We start from the raw sequence: 22,018 nt of genomic DNA, 5'->3' as shown, positions 1-22,018 counted from the left end.
TTTTTTTTTTTGATTTGCACCGGGTGTCCGAGTCTCTAAGAGCCCCGACTAATCCCGGGGGTGCACAGGCCCTCGGCAAGGAGTTTCCCGCAAGTGCACCACGGTTAATTCAGGTTTTACCCAGTCCGATGGCCCTCAGAAATTGTTTGCACCCAGTGGGTTTCGAACTTGAGACCTTGAAAGGGAGCAAACCCCAAGGCTCAAGTCTATTGCCACCAGGCCAACCCCTGAGGGTTTCCAGATTAAGTGACTTCTTACAAAGATTCAATTTTTCAATACATATTACAACTAATGAAGTCAGTAGAATTGAATTCACCAGAAATGACAGACTTGGAATCAAAAGCACCCAAAAAAAATAAAACTTTCGAACAAATTAGCTTTGCAAAAACAAAGAAAAACAATCCATATAACTGACTTCTAACAAAGATTCAGTTTTTCAATACATATTATAGCTGAAGAAGTCAGTAGAAGGGGAGATATTTAGTGAATATGTATGTTAGGCCGATGAGAGCTAAACCGATACCAATCTGTCCGATATCTTATCGGGTGGCTAACGGTTTAATACATTTAAAAGCCGATAACCGTTAAGAGTAAAAAGCCGCCCAATCCGCCCGATAAGCAGCCCTAGAGCAGAGGACTGAAAATAGTTGTGTCACCAGTTCAAATCTGATTCCTGGCACATGATTAATTTGTGACAAGCTTTGCGCAATTCAAAATCATATGGTGATGGCATGAGTATAATGTATTCTCCTTGGCCATGCTCGTGAAGACCCTTTATTTCATTTAATCAAATTTCGATATTAATTCAAGTATAATATGGGTATGAAGGTTAAATTGCTAACGAGAATAGAGTTCAAAATAATTAATCTGCAGATGAAGCACCAAGCAATGTGGTAGCCTTGGATGAATTGGCTTGAGTTGCATAGTATCACTATCCCACAATCCCACACCCCCATTTGGCTTCTATCTTTATTCTTAGCTTGTATAAAAATAATAAGCCTATGTATTATGTTGACACTTGGACACATACCCAAGTATCTGGCCAACAATAATAACATTCAATAATAGCACGACACATGGCTAGAGTATAATATCATTACGCACAAAGGCATGTATAGTGATTAGTGATTATGTGTCCAGTTAAACAAAAAAATGAAAAAGTCGGTCGTGTTACAATCTCATCGTATATGGATTCTGCCTTGCTGTAATTGAAATACATCACCTTTGAGATTTTTGGTAATGTAATTATCATGACTTTTCATGAAAACTAAGTTGGCCTACTCTTTGCCATTATTGTTTTGCGTGGTTATTGATGGGTTTGAAAGAACCTTTGAGACAGACACACCTTTGTGATTGTCATTGTATGGCTCAATCACAACAACATCCGAACAATATATTTTCAGGACTTTGGTCTAGTGATAAGAGTATTGTACACACGTTACAAATTCGTACATTGTTACAGACAAAAATGAAGTATTTAAATAGAGAAGAATACAAACTGTATAAATCGAGATTGAATCGTCTATGCCAGCGTCATTAGCTGAAACTAACTCCACCATCCAAAGTAGGTTATATTATAGAAAAGAAAAGCAAAGGTGTAAATGTTGACAACTGAAAAAGAAAAGAATATATGACAGGGCGACAGGGGTTACGGCTTTATGCCTTTATTCATTCTTTCATGTCAATTTAGCGATTATGGGGAGATTCATCAACTCCCTTCACTAAACTTAGATTCACTCCTATTCAGATACCCCACCCTCCTTTCCCTTCTTTACATCTTAATTAATGCCACATTCATCATTTTTGTATTGGCAGCCGAAGGCTTATTTTTCCAATAAATATTCCACAAAAGATTTTAGAAGAGAAAAGTCATTGCTTATTTTCTTCCAAAACGAGTAATTCTTTTATTTTCTTTTGAGAAATGAAAACGAGTGATTGTATCCTTGCGGTCATAATAGCCAACTGAACGCGCAGGATTGACGATAGCTGTTCCTGTTTTGAACGAGCCCAATAAAATGGAATTGATCAACAAATTGATTACCAAACTCCGCGTGATAAGTTTTTTCACTGTCAACCTATTTAACCTAAGTATTGCTTAATGGGTCTTTCATTGTTCAGTGATGACCTCATCCATCATGTTTTTTAAAACCGAGAAATCCATTTATGCGAAATTCAAAACTTGATGAATAGGCGCCCGCCTCTTTACCCATTTTCACTTAATAATAGTATTATTACAAGACACTTTAAATACCAGATATTTGTCTGTGGCAGAACTCGAACCAATATGACGTCTCTTACAATTAGACCTAAGCCCGGAGGGCCTCATCCATCAATTTCTATACTAGACGCAACACAAGAATCTTCCAACTGGACAATCACTATCAATTCATTGAACAGCAGACTTGTACAGCAAAGTTGAAAGATCACAATTAAGCATATGAATGTTACCAATAATGTATGATGCTAGGATGAGGATAATTACTTATTAAGGATATATTTAAAATGATTCCTATCTCTTTTCTAGCCATACAGTATAATCCACAAACCCCCCCCCCCCCCCCTTAAAAAAAAAAAAAAACATAAAATGGTTAAGTTCAGAAGTATCAGCATCTAAAATTAACCAAGCAACCAAATCTATTACATATGAGTAGCTATTATCTAAACCAGTATCTGTCCGTACTGCAAATCAATAAGGGATTCTCCAGAGCAGGCAAGCATATAATGTGACAGACAATAATATTCGGAAATAGCAGGAGGCTTCACACGAACAATATAGAAAAGGGGGCAGAACCAAGCAGGCTAGTCTAGTCTGTAACAGCCCACAAAGAGATAGATAATGCCCTACTTATCTTTTTCTAATAGTAGTAGTATTACACCAAATCCTTTTCCAATTTGCTACAGCAGCTCACTCTAACACTCTACTCGGTACGTACTAATAACAAGGCAAAAGGGTCTGTAGGTACTAGAGAGATGCACCTTTCCTAGCAAATTTTTTATATTCTTTATTTTTTTTTTCATCACTTTTCAGTGCTGGCATGTTCTTCCCTTTATTTTTTCCCAACTTACCAATTTTTTCTTGCTACCGTTTTCTCTCTCTCCATCTCTTTGAATACGCAAGTTTTTCTCTTTGGACAAGAAAAAGCTTCCCCAATTAGCATACAAGATCTTTCGAAAAATTCAACTAAATCTATCTGTCACAACATTGATCTGAACTAATCATCATAAGGTCTAGAAAAACTGTAGCCCCTACCTAAAAAGACAATTGATTGCCTTACTCTTCACCAAAATTAGCAAAAGCCAATACCAATAGATGCACAAATCCAGTTCAACATCATCCTACAAATTCAAGCAAAAATAAAATAAAACTGGATACTGCGTCCCTTATAGGAAAGAGAGAAATTGGAAAACTTTCTTTTTTCACTTTTCATGGTCACTTGTCTTCAACATGTGAAATGCTTTACAGCTAAATAGTCCATGACTTGATAAAAGATTTCATTTTTGCAATAAGAAACATATCCAAAATATTAACTTGGGGCAATCCATAATTTCTACTTCCCTTTCTCCTGATAAAAGAGTGTAAAAACAACAAGTGTTGATCAGCTGAAAATGGAAAGACTCGAGCTTTATCATAACCATGACCCCATTTCTCCAATTTTTCCTTTTTCTCCAAAAATAAAAATCCAACCACCCCTTCACCACCACCACCACCACCCATCATCCCCCATTAATAGAAAAGTAACAACATTTAAGATTACACAAAATAAAACCAGAAAAATAAGAAAAACAGAAGAGGGGAATGTAATTTCTCCAAACCTAAAACGTCAAGAAGAAAAATGAGGAGGTGGGGGTAACAATTGATGTGCTGGCTGATGAACCTGATTAGGAAGTGGCATCATATTACCGGTGGTGGTGGTGGTGGCTGGGCTATTCTGGGTAATAAATGGATGACGCAACAGCTGCACCGCCGTCCACCGCCGTGCAGGATCCCTCTGCAAACAGCAAGCAATAAAGTCCCTGAACTCTCTAGAAGCATTCGCCGGCGCCTCCGGCGGCTGCGACATACAAATGGCGCACATAAGACTAGCCCAATCACCTGACCTCCCAACAGAAAACGGAAACCTTCCCAAATAAAACTCCAATATGCTAACACCAAGACTCCATATATCTCCAGCATACCCATCGTACTGTCCATGATTCAGATCTGTGTTGATTCTCTCTGGACTCATATAGGCAATTGTCCCAACTGACGAATTACAAGGATCCATAGTTTGTGCCAGCACTCTCGATACCCCAAAGTCAGCAATTTTCACCTCGCGCCTCGAGTTGATTAGTAAATTCGAGGGCTTGATATCTCTGTGCACAATCTTACGCCTGTGGAGATAATAGAGACCCGAGAGGACTTGTCGGGTTAGATCCGAAAGAGCTGACTCTTTAGGGATGTGGATCCCTTCAAGAGAACCTTTATCCATGAATTCAAGGAGGACTTGGATTTCACCGTTGTGATCGAACATATCGTGACATCTAACGACGTTAGGGTTGTCGACGTCACGGAGAATCTCGATCTCACGGCACATCTGAAGGCGAACGGAGTCCTCGTGGTTACCGTAGATGACTTTGAGAGCGTAGAGTCTTCCGGTAGGGCGATGTAGGACTTTGTAAACCGTACCGCCAGCGCCGCTGCCGATGCGATTGATGCGCTCAAGTTCGGAGAAGTTTAAGGGGGTGGGGAGTGGGGAGGAAGAGGAAGACGAGGAGGAAGAAGGGGCGGAAGTAGGGGGGAGGGGGAGGGGTACGGCGAGAGCTGGGTCACGTTGGGGAAGGGGGAGAGTTAAATCGGTACGACGACGGGGTCGGTTGCGTGAAGGAGGAGGGGGCATGGGGGATGCGGTGGTGGAAGAGGAGGTGGTGGTGGCGGCGGCGGCTGGTGGGGGTGGTTGAAGAGGTCGCATGATTGATTGATTGATTTAGGAGAAAAAAGAGAAATGGGACAAAAAGCTATTCGATTGTCTTTTATCTTTTGCTTCTAAATAAAAAGGAGAAAATTAGAGAAAAAGAGAGAAGGAAAGGAAATGAGAGGAAATGGGAAATGAAGGGATTTTTAAGGTTCTAAGCTGGAAATAGATGAAGGAAATCCAATGCAGCCATCCATAGAGAAATAGAGAGAGAAATTTCTTGGTAAGAGAGGAGGAGAAAAAGGAGGAAAAGTAAAAGAGAAAGGTGTTTATGTATTGGGTGTGTGAGAGTAGGGGGTGGGGCAGGTAATTACTAATTAGGGTCAGGGTAAATGCTAAAGAAATCAGTCTTAAATGTCATTTTTTTCTGATTTCACCATGATGATACAAATCTTCATTTGTTTCCTTTTTCTTTTTAATCATCTTAATACATGACTAAAAAACTAAAATCAGATCATAATAAATAAAAATAATGATTTCACTTAGTTGAACTTATAAACCCCATTAAAACAACACAGTTTGTTGTACAAAAATAGTTATTTTTATTTTCTTGTCCAGCATTTTTGTTTCAAATAACAAATTTTGTTTTTGGGAAAAATAAAATTGCAAAACCAGATTCTCTCAACCCAAAAGCAAAATTATCAATAATTTTATGATTGAGGAGTTTGATTTTGATTAATTTAATTTTAGTTAGTTTCGGAATCCTTGGAATTCATTTTCTAACTTTTGACTTGGGGTGCATGTGATATGTTAATTACATACTTTCAAATTTAAATTCAAAAGAACTACCATCACCTGAGAAAAAAAAGAATTTGTTGATTAATATGAACACGGATACCGAAAATTGGAAACTAAGAAAATGTCTTGACCTGGAAGTCGATATCCCAAAATGAAATAGTAGTAGCTCCCCAAGCAAACGCCCGTCTCTATTGACCTGTAAATGACTCTCTTTCTTCCGTTCATTTTCATATCGAATAGTCGTTTAGAATTCAAATTGATGGCCGCTTGAATTAGTCATCTCTTTCTTAAAACAAAATGACAGCCTTGGTTTAAATTCGTTTCAACACAAACCCAACACTTCACTTAATCTAGACTTCTTAAATTTGACCACATTCAACTAAATTTACACTTGATAGAAATTATATTGTTGCATACACTATAGTAGAAAGGTTAAATACTTTTGAAGTAGCAAGTCATGTAAAAAGATTACTTATTAAACTACGTAGAATGAATAGTAACTACTACTATATCATATTTTCCAGTTCAAGCACGCGAATCATGCCTGAATCTCGTTGCTGCATAAAGAAACAAAACTGAAAATATGACAGTGATAAGTTGCTCTACAGACTATAACTCTACTGATTGGTCCTCCGTTTAAATATAAGTAGTGAGCAGGTGATGTATACTTATCACAATTTTCAACAACAATTCTTTACCAATTTCATTTGGCAATTAACGCCAACCATTTTTAATGAAGGGATCTTCAAACTCCATAGATACAAGCAAAAGATGTCGGTGGGTTTAACAAATTGAGATACGATAACTAGGATTTGGGGAAAGCGTATAACGTTGGTATCTCAAAATAATCAAGATACGGTACATTGCATTTGCCAATGCATATATGGAAAAGTGCTAGCGTCAACACGGTAACATGTTGCGATCAGAAATAAAGCTATTCTTTAAGCACCTTTCCTTTATATGCAATCATTTTTAAAAGTACTCCAACACATAATACAATTAAAGTGGTTACTTTCGCAAATTTGATAATTCGTGACAAATGACTTTCTAATTTGCATATCAAATTATTATTCTACTCATGCAATTGAGTGAAAAGTTGAAAAACATATCAACTTCTGATACCAACTACTTTAATTACACTATTTTTCTCGAACACTATTAACAAATTAAAAGATGGTTTCTCGAGCAGAATAGGCAATAAGGAGGGTGAATATGGCCACTTAATTACACCATATACACATTTGCAATTAATTTAATCAATAACGTCTGACCTGTACTAAAGTCCGCCTGTAATTTTTTAAGAATTCTTCGCTTCTCGTGGTTTAGGTGCCAATATGAGGACCAGTGGTTGAAACAGGTGGACCATAAGAGTATCTCCACTCTCCACAAGCTAAGCACCGGTCAACCTCGTGGCTATTATGCAGCGTGCAAAACTTACAAGACCAGACTTTTGCTGCATTTGCTTCATTTCCTCTATCCTTTGGGGTTCCACAAGCTCCGCATAGAAGCGCTAGCGGCTGCAATGGTGAAATGAATATTATCAGACGGGCGACTCTAAACTCACATAGGTATATGCGGATGACAATCCCCATCATCTTGAGATGTCTGAAACTGATCTAGAATCTTGATAGGTGACATCTGATTGGGAAAATAATTTTGTTTTTCAAGGGACAGTGCCATGTAGTCAGATCAAAAAAGGTTGAAGTGAGCTGCGTTTCGAAGAGGACTTACACAACTCCTATGTGGTACAGGAATATCATAGGAAATAAAAAGAGCAAGGACAAAGCAAAAGACATTACCTGATTCAATAAAGTACACGTACAACATTCCCACATTATCTGAGGATCGGTTCCTAGAACTGAAATATGATCAGGCTTTGGTCCTACTGAAGTTTTAGAGCTTTCAGAGGGTCCCTCGCTCTCTACCATTTTGGAGCCGCACCACAGATCATCGTGTAACCTCCTTTCTGCAGCCATAGCGGCAGCCTGAATTGGGGTGAGTGCAGCCTTGATGCTACTATCACCCCCCAGACGCTTAGGCCCCGATGGCAAAAGTGCTCCAACTCGTGATCTATTTTCTGCAGCAGCCAGTGCTTTCTGCCGCAATGATGACAATGGAGGTTGTCGAGAAAACCCGCCCAATCGCTTTCCGGGGAGATCAAATCCTTGTCCAGTACCTGTAATTCCTTTAGCCATAAGCTCTTCACATTCCTGAAAAAGGAAACAAGAAGAGTTGAAATTGGCAAAAGAAAGAAGGAAAGTTTAGCCATAATGTGCAAGTGCTTAAAAATGCAAATGTTAAAAACAATTGTCAAGTACAGTGAGAGGCGGGTGAATCCCCAGCACAACTCAGTTATAGTGTCTCTAAGGAGGAACTAGTATTGCTGGAGGAAAACAATACTATCAGGAGGAGCAACGCAAACAAGCCTAATTCAGGCTAATAGTTAGAGATGCAAGTTGTAAGAACACGGAGAAACAAAAAGAATGAGAGAAGTGGCCCAAACTAAGTGAAAAAGTATCTCATGCACGTACACAACCTTCCTGATTTCGTCCAATAGGTTATAAAAATCAGCATTATGCGGGCCATATTCATTGTGGCAGAGTTCATGAAGCATGGTGTGAAGAATTTGAGTATAAGGGAAGAAGTCCAACTCATTGTTTGGTCGCCGCAATCTAAGCTTAACCTCTGCACCTCCTCCTATGTTGAGTCCTAAAAGTGATGGATTGGCAGGACTGTGAAATTAGATTAGCTGATTAGCTCATGAACAACAATAAGAGATAAAAATATAAAGTAGGAAAGTTCGCTAAAGTTAAGACTCATAGGGAGATAAAAAGGCTGAAAGGAAAGAACGGAGAGTACCAAAATTCAGAGAGCAACTTGACTTTCCATTTCCGTTTGCGCATTATAGGTTGCACTTGCTTCGCTACCTTTTCAAGAATTTCTCTTGCCTCATCATCACGCACCTTCTTCAAAGGTTTGACTTCCCAGACCTTGTTCAGATCATTAAGATCCATGTGGCTGGTGGAAAACCAAAACCAAGCTGACAATGAGGAGGAACTGGTTACTTCCAAATGAAGTCAAAATGATCAGATGTCAATAAAAGGTCATGCAATTATACAGAATTCAGTAGAGTAGCAACAGGTTAGCAGTAAAAGTCTGTTCACACAATAGAAGTTCTGTCCACAGGTGCATTTTTTGGGTAAACTCACGTACCTTAATCCACAGATAAATTATAGATGTATTACACTGGATAGTTTAGCAAATCTGTACTTTTTATCGAATGTTTAGATCATGATGTTAGATCTTCTAAAGTACATGGTCTAAAATATGGGATTGAACTGCTTGGCATGCCACCCAAGGAACTCCTTCCTTTTGCCAACTTGTTACTTGATCTTCAACCCATCATGATTCTCACCAGAAAATAAAAAAGGAGATGAAATTGCTAAGCAAAGGCTCTCCTAGACTGAGGGTATTCAATCCTGAGTGTAGAAGTATCTCGAGGCTTCTCTTTCACCCAGGGCATACGAGAGTGAAACTTCCTTACAACTGAGTCGTGTTTTGCAACTCGAGGAGGGACATCAATTTGAACATATTAACAATTACATTTAATTCAACATGACTGATGGACATGCATTGTACAGAGGGAGCATGGAAATCAATATGTAGACGTCTCAAAACGAATAAACCAAAACATATCCATTTACCAGATAGGAAAGAGCAAAAAGGAAAGATAACTAGGTTAGAAACTGAATAACTCTGATGTGCTAGTGGATAGAATATCATGTCCTTCTTCCAGCATTTAACTAATAAATTTGCTAGGTATCTGATGTCCTAGGTGTTCTGGCAACTCATGTTTCTTCCTTTGTAATTGTAACCTTTGATTAGGGAAAGGAAGCCGAAAGCCTATCAAATATGTGTCCTTCGACACATAGCAAATAAACTAATCATTAGAGAGAAAGCTGGCCAGCTCACAAGCGCGTCGAGATTAGGGACAACAAGACTCTCTTTCATAATCCCCAAAATAATTTTCAAGTCAAGTTTAGCCACGATATGTCAAAAAACATTTTATTGACATCTTGTGTGATATGTAACATTAGATAGACCTCGAGGAAAAGTTTAATCTAATTTTCCTGGACACAAGTATGGCTTAACATCTATTCACAGGGAACGATCTCTATCTCCTTAAAATACCGATGCACAAAGGGGAGAAACACAACACATGCATGCATGTTGCGGCTGGAGAATATAGCAATATAAACAAGTCACAACACACAACAATAGACAACTATAATCCCTCAATTACTCCATACATAATCTTCCATCCTGATGCGTCAAGTATAAGGGGCTAAAGTTCTTATACAATGATTTCTGACTTTTTCTGGAAATGATGGCAATAGTATCTTGAAAACGTCTCCGTATACTCTTTTCTTTTCTTTCTGTGATCCATGCTCATATTACTTCAAGCACAGATTAAACTTAAGACAATTCCTTTGTCTAATCTATTTTGTATTATGAGCAGATTAAAGTGACATGCTTCACTATTATCGTAGTTTTTGTTGGGAATAAACCCCCACAGAAATAATAGTCACGGTAATAAAAGCGGAATAATAATGTAGCACCGAGATACGGTAATTAACAAGAATAAAAGAGTAACGACACCAAGATTTTTACGTGAAAAACCCTTTTAATAAGGGAAAAACCACGGCCCCGAGAGGAGCAACTGATATCACTATAGTAAGGAATTTTACACTTTGTAGGTCCGAGTAAAATACTCCAAAGACCACTACAACACTCAAAAGAAATAACCCTCTTTTGATATTCCCACCTCACTACAATATCGCTCACTCTCTATTTTTCTCACAGACTATTTTCCTATACCCTGTCTGTCTGTGAAATCTCACTCTTTCTTTCTCTCTTTTGTTGGTGTAAATCTCACTCTTTCTTTCTCTCTTTTGTTGGTGTTTAAAATGAGAGCCGAAGCTCTCCTTTTATAGGCAGAACACCGCCTACTACGTTTGACATATTTTATCTGCACGCCTGCCATATTTGACAGATACAGAAAGAAAACGTGGGCTGCTGTGGGATGATGGCTGCAGGCTACCAATTTTGAAAAAAGGAACCAACAAGGAAGAAAAAATCTTCCTTAATTAATGGGGATGGACCCCACAAATCTCCCCCTCCAATCCCATTCACCTGAAGGAGGTAACACCAGAGGTTCTAGTTTGAGTGTATGCCGACAAGTTCTTTGCATAGCTCAAACTTGTCTCTTGGTACCACTTTGGTCAGCATATCCGAAGGATTCTCACTTGTATGGATCTTCTTTACCTGCATAGACCCATCCTCTATCCTTTCTCGAATCCAATGATATCTCACGTCGATATGCTTTGTCCTTGCATGATACATGGTGTTCTTGCTAAGGTCTATGTCACAATAGACGACATACTCCTTTTGATGCAATCCAAGCTCTTGAAGGAACCGTTTCAACCATATCATCTCCTTGCCAGTTTCGGTAGCGACAATATACTCCGCTTCAGTTGTAGAGAGTGCAACACACTTCTGCAACCTCGACTGCCATGATATAGCTCCCCCTGAAAATGTAAACAAATATCCAGTAGTGGATTTTCTATTATCAATGTCACCTGCCATATCAGCATCTGTATAGCCTTTCAAGATTGGATCCGATACTCCAAAGCACAAACAATCTCCTGTGGTACCTCTCAGGTACCTGAGTATCCACTTGACTACTTCCCAATGTTCCTTTCCTGGATTTTCAAGAAACCTGCTGACAACACCAACTGCGTGAGCAATATCAGGTCTAGTGCATATCATTGCATACATTAAGCTTCCGACTGCTGAAGAATAAGGAACTTTAGCCATGTTCCCTTTTTCCTCCACTGTTGTAGGACACATCTTCTTGCTCAACTTTAGATGACCAGCAAGAGGTGTGCTGACTGGCTTAACACTTTTCATGTTGAAGAGTTCCAGTACACGTTCAATGTACTTCTCCTGAGATAGCCACAACTTTCTGCTTGTTCGCTCTCGAACTATCTTCATCCCTAAAAGTTGTTGTGCTGGGCCCAAGTCCTTCATATCAAATGACTTGGACAAATCTCTCTTCAACTTTGCGATCAGCTCTTTATCTTGTCCTACAATCAACATGTCATCCACATACAACAATAATATTATAAAGTTGTCATCAGAAAATCTTTTGAAGTATATACATGGATCAGAATATGTCTTTATGTAAGTTTGACTTTTCATGAATGAGTCAAACTTCTTGTACCACGCCTTGGTGCCTGCTTCAACCCATAAAGACTCTTATTCAGTTTGCATACCATGTGTTTCCTTTCAGCTACTTCAAATCCTTCTGGCTGCTCCATATAAATCTCTTCTTCCAAATCTCCGTGAAGAAATGCAGTTTTCACGTCCAACTGCTCCACTTCAAGATCTAGGCTAGCTGCTAAGCTCAAAATAGTTCGAATAGAAGTCATTTTGACAACAGGTGAGAAAATTTCATCAAAATCAATACCTTTCTTCTGTTCGAAGCCTTTAACCACCAATCGAGCTTTGTATCTGACCAGCTTGCCATTTCCATCTTTCTTGAGCTTAAAGACCCATTTACATTTTAGTGGTCTTTTACCCTTTGGAAGTTCAGCCAGCTTGTACGTGCTATTTTTCTGTAGAGATTCCATCTCTTCTTGCATAGCTTTCATCCACTAGTTCTTTTCTGGATGGGACAGCACCTCTTTAAGACTTTCTGGCTCCCCCTCATCACTGATGAGGACATACTCTGTGGAAGGGTACCTGCATGACTCTACCCTTGGCCCCTCTGATCTCCTCAGAGGTTGGGGTTGTTCTTCTTCCTGAGTGGGGTGCTCCACTTCCTCGATACCTTCATCAAGTTGCTCCCCCTGCTCAATAACCTCACCAGGTTGCTCCCCCTGCTCGGCAACCTCGTCGGTCGTATTTTCTGCACTTGTGGGATTGTTAGAAGTAGAAGGAATAGTAACAAGGTTAGGAATTATACCATTCTTCGCCTTTTCTGACATATCAGCAGCAATTCCAACTTCACTTTCTCGGAAGACTACATCTCTGCTTCTGATGACCTTCTTCTTTACAGGATCCCACAATCTGTACCCAAACTCTTCATCTCCATATCCGATAAATATGCAGGGAACAGATTTATCATCCAGCTTTGTTCTCTGCTCTTTTGGTACATGTGCAAAAGCTCTGCAACCGAACACCTTTAGATGTGAGTAGGACATCTCCTTGTTGGTCCAAACTCTCTCTGGGATGTCAAACTCCAATGGAACTGATGGACTCCTATTGATCAGGTAACAGGCTGTTTGAACTGCTTCACCCCAGAATGACTTAGGCAGTTTAGCCATTCTGAGCATGCTTCTCACCTTCTCCACAATGGCGCGGTTCATCCTCTCGGCTACGCCATTGTGCTGTGGGGTTCCAGGAACTGTCTTTTCATGTCTGATCCCATGACTTGAACAATACTCTTCAAATTCCCTTGAAGTGTACTCCCCTCCATTGTCACTTCGGAGACGCTTTAGCTTTCGACCCGTCTCCCTTTCTACTAGAGCATGAAACTTCTGAAAAACTTGAAACACCTGATCTTTGGTTTTCAAAATATAAACCCATAATTTTCATGAAGCATCATCAATAAAAGTAACAAAATATTTGTTACCACCCATTGATTCAATTTCCATTGGGCCACAAACATCAGAATATACTAAATCAAGTATATTCAATTTTCTTTCAGACGATGTCTGAAATGAGACTCTATGCTGCTTACCAAATAAACAGTAGTCACAAGATTTTACCGTTGTACCTTTGGCATAAGAAATGAGTGATTTCTTGGCAAGAATCTGCAATCCCTTCTCGCTCATATGACCCATTCTTTTGTGCCACAAATCTGCAGAAATCTCATCTTGTGCCGCATTCAATTCATCTTGGCATATTTCTGCATTTGTCTTGTACAACGTGCCACGAGCAACTCCCTTTGCAATCACCAATGATCCTTTAGTGAGTCTCCACTTTTGATTTGCAAAATAGTTCTCGTATCCATCTCGGTCTAAAGCAATTCCCGAGATCAAGTTCATCCGCAAATCAGGTACATGCCGCACGTCCTTTAGAACCAATGTGCATCCGACATTTGTCTTGATACAAATGTCACCAATCCCCGCAATCTTTGAGTAACTTGTGTTACCCATTCTCACAGTGCAGAAATCACCTGCTACATATCTACAAAAAAGATCTCTTACCGGTGTGGCATGGTAAGATGTCGCTGTGTCAACCACCCATTCCGACTCTGGACCTGATAGGTGCATGCATTCCTCTTCCTCATTTATAAAGAGGACAACATTATCATTGTTTTGCACCATGGCGGCTGTGTTGTCGTCATTCTTCTGGCCACTGGTTTCACCTTTGCCCTTCCTTGGATTTGGGCAATCTCTTTTGAAGTGACCTGGTTGATCACAGTTGTAGCAATTTCTGGCTCTTGATTTGGATCGGTTCTTTGACTTCCCACGAGCTCCGGATCTACCATAGTTGCTTGAACTCCTTTGATAACTCCTGCCTCTACCTTTTGTGATGAGAGCCTGTCCTTGATTTTCAGGCTTCTTTCTCATCTTCTCATTGAGTAGAAGAGCCGATGTGACATCTTTCAACTCAATAGTAGTCTTACCGTGCAGGATGGTTGTTGCCAAATTATCGTACGAAGATGGCAACGAGTTCAATAGCAATATGGCTTTATCTTCTTCCTCGATTTTCACTCCGAGGTTGGCAAGCTGTGTGATTAGTCCGTTAAAAATATTTAAATGTGAAAAAAATTTCGACCTTCACCCATGTGTAGGGCGTATAACTGCTTCTTCAGGTACAATTTATTTGTCAGCGTTTTGGACATGTATAGGCTTTCCAACCTTGTTCAAATTCCACGTGCAGTGTCTTCATCAATGATGTTATTTACCACATCATCTGATAAGTGCAACCTGATTGCACTAGTAGCTCTTTCATCCAAGTCAGCCCAATCCTCAGCTTTCATGGTATCAGGCTTTTTGGCATCAGCATCTAGTACCTTGTGTAATCCTTGTTGGATGAGCAGATCCCTCATCCTTCTTTGCCATGTAGAGAAACCGTTATCTCCGTTGAATTTTGTTACCTCGTACTTTACTCCGGACATTTTTATTTTTCACCGAGCATAGTACTACTGACAGTGAATAGTATTTCAGTGAACGAGCAGAACCTGTGCTCTGATACCAGTTGTTGGGAATAAACCCCCATAGAAATAATATTCACGGTAATAAAAGCGGAATAATAATGTAGCACCGAGATACGGTAATTAACAAGAATAAAAGAGTAACAACGACACCAAGATTTTTACGTGGAAAACCCTTTTAATAAGGGAAAAACCACGGCCCCGAGAGAAGCAACTGATATCACTATAGTAAGGAATTTTACACTTTGTAGGTCCGAGTAAAATACTCCAAAGACCACTACAACACTCAAAAGAAATAACCCTCTTTTGATATTCCCACCTCACTACAATATCGCTCACTCTCTATTTTTCTTACAGACTATTTTCTTATACCCTGTCTGTCTGTGAAATCTCACTCTTTCTTTCTCTCTTTTGTCGGTGTTTAAAATGAGAGCCGAAGCTCTCCTTTTATAGGCAGAACACCGCCTACTACGTTTGACATATTTTATCTGCACGCCTGCAGAAAGAAAACGTGGGCTGTTGTGGGATGATGGCTGCAGGCTACCAATTTTGAAAAAAGGAACCAACAAGGAAGAAAAAATCTTCCTTAATTAATGGGGATGGACCCCACAGTTTTTCTTCCCAACATTGCATGAACATTGTGTGTTCTCTTTTACTCTATGGAAAAATTGACTTATCTAATCATAATTTCAAAAGTGTCGATCCATAGACTAGACCATCTCCTAAAGTTACTACATAATAGAAGCCACTACCTTATAGAATATCGCCTATACTCAACAGCATAGATGACACCGAGAAGAATATTGAGAGCTTATAATAGAAGTTAATTTGCAATCATTGATAAAACAACATCATATAGAAACCAAATGATAAAAATAAACTTTCTTCTATTGTTTTTGTATATGATCGTGCAGAATAACACGCCAAATTAAGGTAAAACAGATATGAAGCGACAAAATAGAAGTGAAATTGAAAGGCGCAAGTGCTGGAGATTACAAGGTTTAAGACTTACCTGAATCGCCGCTTAGTCGGAACTGGGAATGTGGGGAAACTTGTGGACTTTTTGGACACTATTTCTGGACTTCCTACTGAAATTAGCTCCAGTTCTCCGTGTTTCTTCGGGAAGAAGACACCCGTAATATCTCATCCAATATGGGCCGGGCTGGGTACTCTGACCTTTCTTTTAGGCCCGCAAACAAAGTCCAGCCCATCTACTTCTGTTCTACTTTGTATTTGCAAATCTTGGTTTTTCTCTCTTTTATGATGGAGAGAAAGTGAACCAAATATTACAAGTATAGGAGTTTTTATAAAGCACTACAGCTTAGATTCTAATTATCATAAATAACTAATATAAGGTGTATATAAAGGTGTTTACCTCGAAAATACGAGTAACAATTAAATTTGATTTGTGGTTTTAAAGATATATGGTTTAGTTCAATACCAATTAATAATCAAGAAGTATAAAGTATAGATGAAAGAAATGAATGCATCAAACCAGCGTTACCAAACAGTATCGGCCTCGAGCTTAGTGACCTCGAGACAAACCAAGAACAACAAGTAAGAACAATAAAGAGAAAAGACAAGTCTGATCAATAATGAACTAGAAAAATAAGATAGTATATTCTTTGTCAATGATTAGATGATCCTTACAAATGATTGGGTTTCCTTTATATAATGGGGAACCCTAAATAAGGTACGTTTCTATTTACAGTAAGGAATCTTATTGGGATAGCTGTCTAACCCCCGAGTACGGATTCGTTTCGATTTTATGCCATGATCCCAAGGTCACTGCGCGAATCTTGTTCTTTATGTTATGGGATCATAGCGATATTATCTCGAGGTCGGTCATGCTTGGCCTCGGTATCCATCGAGTACTTCAATCTTCGAAGCCTCCCATCGGGCTCACTCATGGTCTATTTCGATTTCTCTCCTGAAGTAACCCTCGAGTCCACGAAATCGGGTAACCCCAATTTCTACCGTATACAGATAGTCCCCTCATTTTTTGGAGTATAACGACAAGAAACAAATTGAGTGCTTGATCTTTACCCCAATTTCTTACGACATCATCATCGTGACGTAAGCGACTGAGGAAACAAAAGCTTATAAGTTGTACTTTCCCGAGGACGACTTCGAGAACTCTAGTGTCCGGCGGTGGAGAAGATTCTATGGGCGAAGATACTTCTGCCGATAAGGATCGCGCTGCTTAGGTTTCGTGTTCTTCGTAATTTTTCGCTTTTGAGGCTGATCGGCCCTGGTGAGGAACTCTTGATCGTGACCCATAGCCCTTATTAATAGGTTTATACAAAGCTTTTTTTCTTCCATGGCTTCTGAATCTGTTACCCTTTTGTGCGGGTCAGAGCGTCTTAGTATAAAATTCCCTTTGAATATCCAAAGTTTTGAGATGGTAATAATCGATAATAAGTACTACCCTTGACCATTTCTGATCAATGGACCCCGAATGATCGTTTGAACTTGAGTTTGAGTAGCTTTTAGGCCAAACAGTCAATGAGTAAGGTAACCCTTGGGCTTGATGGTTGAGTGGGTATATGCTCGAACTTGAAATGAAAGATAGCCCTTAGGCTTTATAGATAGTCCCCGAGTGAGAATTTGCTCGAACTCGGCTAGCCCATGGGCTTAGTATTCGAGTGAGTGCTTGCTCGAACTCGAAATAAAGTTAACCGTTAGGCTTTATAGATAGTCCCCGAGTGAGAATTTGCTCGAACTCGGGTATCCCTTTGGCTTAGTAGTCGAGTGAGTGCTTGCTCGAACTCGAAACAAAGTCAGCCCTTAGGCTTTATAGATAGTCCCCGAGTGAGAGTTTGCTTGAACTCGGGTTAAGGTAGCCCTTGGGCTTTTTTATATTGGCCCTTAGGCACTTTGGATTGGCCCTTAGGCTTTTTTGTATTGGCCCTTAGGCTCTTTGAGTTGGGCCAATTCGGCCTCTAATAACGGCTATAATTTTTCCCTCTTTTCGGCTAAAAGACTTAGTGAAATTTTTTCTATGCCTTAGCATGTGTTTCTTGTACCCGTTGGGTTTTTCGAATGTTTGACTGATTGGAACCTTATTTATAATTCGTTTGTGTTACGATAATCGAATACCTCTTGAGGCTTTTTCGAAGGCTGATGTTGTCGAAGCCTTTAAATTATCCGAGGGCTGATTGTATCAAAGCCCTTTGTTATTCGCTTTTGCCGAGGGTAGCCTGGTTTAACCGGTTTTTCAAAGTGTTTGAAGGCCTTTAATTTTATGGAGTCGGACGTCTCTGAGCCGCGTTATTTTGGCCGTAGCCTTTTTATATGACCGTAGTCTTTAATATTGCCGTAGCCTTGGGGTATGTCTCTTGGACTTGTTTCCCGACAACATTTCGAACTTGTTTGATATGTTAGTCCCCGGGTATGATGGCCTTGGCCTGTTATATCGGGAGTGCCTCTTTGAGGTCTTATTATTTCGAACTCAGATAGCTCGAGTGAATAGTCCTCGAGTGTTCGAGACATGCTTGCACTTGGGTTAAGATAGCCCTTAGGCTTTTATGATCGAGTGAGGTTTTGATCGAACTCGAAGTAAAGTTAGCCCTTAGGCTTCATAGATAGTCCCCGAGTGAGAGTTTGTTCGAACTCGGGCTAAGGTAGCCCTTGGGCTTTTGTATTTGTCACGGATTTTGGATGTCTCTGATCCGCGTTAGTTTGGCCATAGCCTCTTTAGTTCGGAACTTTCCCTTTTGGCTGATCTTTCGTTTCACTTCGAGCTTGCCCGAAGTGTCAGTCCTCGAGTGGGGTGGCCGTGGCCTGCAAAATCGAGGATTGCCTTTAAGGTCTTATAGTCTCGAAATGTTAGCTGTTTGATTCTGTTTGATTTTAATACAGCAATCCTCAAGCATGGGTCAGTTGTTCGAATTTCCGGCGTGGTCGGCCCTTAAGCCTGTTAACACAATAGATCAAGAGTATAAAATCTAAAATTTTATAAAGGCAGGGGATATCGACAAGCAAAAGTACTTCTCTTGATAGATGATTATACATGCGCGCATGCTTGTGTCTAGGGCTCGAGTAACCTATACGGGCACGATTCATCTAACCGTTTGGCCCTTACAATACTTTCCAATCGAGGCCCGCTATCACGAAGTGATTTCCTTGTCACAGAGCAGACATTCAAAGGTAATGCCCTCCAGTATTCGAGGCTTGCTGTAGGGAACCTTGGATACTGTTGAATTGCTTTTTTGTTAGCACGAACGACGGTTGCCTTGTTAAAAACTATTTGGGAAGGGAAAAAGAGTACAACACGTGCTTCATGATCCAGAGCTTCGTGCCGGTCCTTATCGATAGCCTGCAAGTGTTAGTCAAAAAAACAGAAAAGATTGGACTGGGGTCTTACCGTTATTCAGACTTTGGATACTTAATGTGATCTTCCTCGGCATCAAGCCCCGTGAATTTTGACCTCGATCATTTCTCCTCTCATTTCATGTGAAGCTTTGCCCGGAATGGCTGCCTCTATAGTCTCCGTTGTATGGTTGATATCGATCTCTATTCGACCTCGGCTCTCGATCGATATCCCTTTTGATCCTATCCATGATCCTACTAGGATAAACGGACCCCGAAGGAGTCCCTAGTTGATCGTCTTAGAACCTAATCTTCGACTGATATCGATTACGTACGTCGGCCCAAGTGACGGCCGGATACTCGATTAAACTTTACTTCAACCGCTGTGACGCTATGGAACTCCGAGTGTTGAGACCTTGAGTGAAAGCTTGAACAACCCAGTCATCGGTGACCGGAGGCAAATCCATTCTCTACGCTTGGAATCGAGATACGAATTCCCTAAGTATCTCGTTATTTTTCTGCCTTACCTTGAAAAGGTCTGACTATCTTGTTGCAATTTTAATGGCTCCGGCATGTGCCTTTACAAAAGAATCTGCAAGCATTTCAAACGAATCAAAAGAATTAGGGGGTAAGTTATTATACTATATTAAGGCACCCTTCAATAGAGTCTCCTCGAACTTCTTCAGCAGTACAGACTCGATTACATCGTCTTCCAAGTCATTTCCCTTTATGGCACATGTGTAAGAAGTAACGTGTTTATTTGGGTCAGAGGTTCCGTTGTATTTAGGTATATCGGGTGATGTTTTATACTTCAATACCACACAAGAGGGGGGGGGGGGTGATTTATTTGGTGACCAATTTTTCGCTTAAACTGATTATGGAAGGACCTGGTTCTTCTATGTGTTCCAACTACTACTGTTGCAGAATAATAAGTACAGAAATTAAAGAACACAAAGATTTAACGTGGAAAACACCTGGCTCAAAAGGTGAAAAACCCACGACCTACTACTCAGTAGGATTTTCCCAAACTCTCTACTAAAATCACTGAGCCAAAACTGCATTTACAGAACTGTTTTGTAAACATAGGATTACCTCTAATCCCGTTGTAGCAACCAACCTCTAACTGTTGCGACAACTTCAAGTTAACTCTAACTTGAATACTCAAAGTACCTATTACAATTGCTTCTAGATAAAGATGAAAGGTACAATATGAAAACACCTACTGCAATTGAACTAGAAATAAAGAAAGACACATAAAACTCTTTATGGAGCTGGTTCTTCAATCTGGTTCATGTAGCTTCAGGTTTGCACACTTGAATCACACACGAACTGCTTGCAAAAAGCCTTGCTATTTTGCTCTCAATTCACGTTTAACTTCTGTGTTTTTGTGTAACACGTGTAATGTGAGAACATCCTGCAATTTATAGAGTTAGTAGATGAAGAAATAACTAGAGTTCTGATGCAACTCTTCCTTGGTGGAAGAGCTCTGGTTGATCTCAACTTCTAACTCCTTCCCTATCTTGGATAATGTTCTCTTCGAGTAAGGAGTCCTTCTCCTTATCAATTATGCAATCTTTTCGATCAGGAGATATTAAATACACCAAGTTAAGCTTATCTCTTTCACGTGCATCCCACATGCTCGAATCTACCCGTTTTTGTGCACCTGAGGGATGGACCTGAGGGATGGACTTGGTTCATGCCTGAGTTCCTTTGTTAGTCTTCAAAACTAACCTTTACTTGGGCCAACATCGGGCATACAGAACTTCTTTGGGATGGGCTTCGGAGCCGCACTTGGAGGGAACGGCCTTTGTACGAATTTCTTGGCATCCAATCCCTTTGAGATCGGGGGAGCTCCCGGTAACTGGTCAACACGGGAGTTATAAGTTTCCTTTTTTTGTCGTTGTCTTCAATCTTCTTTTCCCTGGACTCGATCCTCTTGGTGAGCTCTTCGAGCATTCTCATAATAGTGGGATCAGTCCCCGAGCCATTTTCGTTCGACCTCTCTGGCACTGGTTCAGCAATTCGAGTGTTTTCTGGTTCAGCTATGCTCGGACTTTTATTCTGACTCTAAAGTTGAGCGATGGCGATCTGCTGAGCTTGCAGCATCTCGAATATCACTTGGAGGCTGACTCCCCCATCTCCTACACCTGGTGTTCCTTGGCCCCCAAATCGGGCTTCCCTGCATACACTTTCTCCGGGGTCTGCGCCTAAGTCTGCATTTAAAGCAATGCGCGAACTAACGTCAACTGGTTCCACATTTGGCACTTCCCCAAGGTTTATCGGTGGTACACCGACCCCTACATTGTTGTTTTTCCCATGAAATCCAAGACCTTCGTTGTCATGAATAAGTGCATTTTGCGAGTTTGACATGTTTAATCCTGAGAATCAAAAAATCTTGACAAGAAAAAGTGTAAAAATAACGTGTGTTATGAGATGCAGTAATGAAATAATCACTTTTATCTTTAGCCCTACGGTGGGCGCCAAACTGTTTACCTCGAAAATACGAGTAACAATTAAAATTGATTTGTGGTTTTAAAGATATGTGATTTAGTCAATACCAATTAATAATCAAGAACTATAAAGTATAGATGAAAGAAATGAATGAATCAAACCCGCGTTACCAAACGGTATCGGCCTCGAGGTTAGTGACCTCGAGACGAACCAAGAACAACAAAGTAAGAACAATAAAGAGAAAAACAAGTCTGATGAACAATGAGCCAGAAAAATAAGATAGTATATTCTTTGTCAATGGTTAGATGATCCTTACAAATGATTGGGGTCCCCTTTATAT

At 40.0% G+C, this 22,018-nt stretch overlaps 2 protein-coding genes across 3 annotated transcripts; both read right to left on the bottom strand.

Moving 5' to 3' along the window:
• On the bottom strand, window positions 3,144–5,224 carry LOC109223960 (mitogen-activated protein kinase kinase 5-like). Its single transcript, XM_019388472.1, has one exon. The coding sequence runs from the start codon at window positions 4,947–4,949 to the stop codon at window positions 3,822–3,824; it is 1,128 nt and encodes a 375-aa protein (XP_019244017.1). The 5' UTR covers window positions 4,950–5,224; the 3' UTR covers window positions 3,144–3,821.
• On the bottom strand, window positions 6,720–16,043 carry LOC109223961 (DNA-dependent metalloprotease WSS1-like). Of its 2 annotated transcripts, none has more exons than XM_019388473.1 (5): window positions 15,929–16,043; window positions 8,550–8,730; window positions 8,227–8,422; window positions 7,490–7,900; window positions 6,720–7,207 (listed from the first exon to the last, which is right to left on the bottom strand). In XM_019388473.1, the coding sequence occupies exons 2-5, from the start codon at window positions 8,702–8,704 to the stop codon at window positions 7,013–7,015; spliced, it is 957 nt and encodes a 318-aa protein (XP_019244018.1). In that variant the 5' UTR covers window positions 8,705–8,730; window positions 15,929–16,043; the 3' UTR covers window positions 6,720–7,012. The 2 variants fall into 2 exon arrangements, with proteins under 2 accessions (XP_019244018.1, XP_019244019.1); XM_019388474.1 differs by having other exon boundaries at window positions 8,550–8,708.

This window comes from Nicotiana attenuata, chromosome 3 (assembly GCF_001879085.1).
Source record: "Nicotiana attenuata strain UT chromosome 3, NIATTr2, whole genome shotgun sequence".
Classification (NCBI taxonomy): domain Eukaryota; kingdom Viridiplantae; phylum Streptophyta; class Magnoliopsida; order Solanales; family Solanaceae; genus Nicotiana; species Nicotiana attenuata.
The sequence above is the reverse complement of the archived record's forward strand: the minus strand, read 5'-3'. Positions and strand labels throughout refer to the sequence as shown.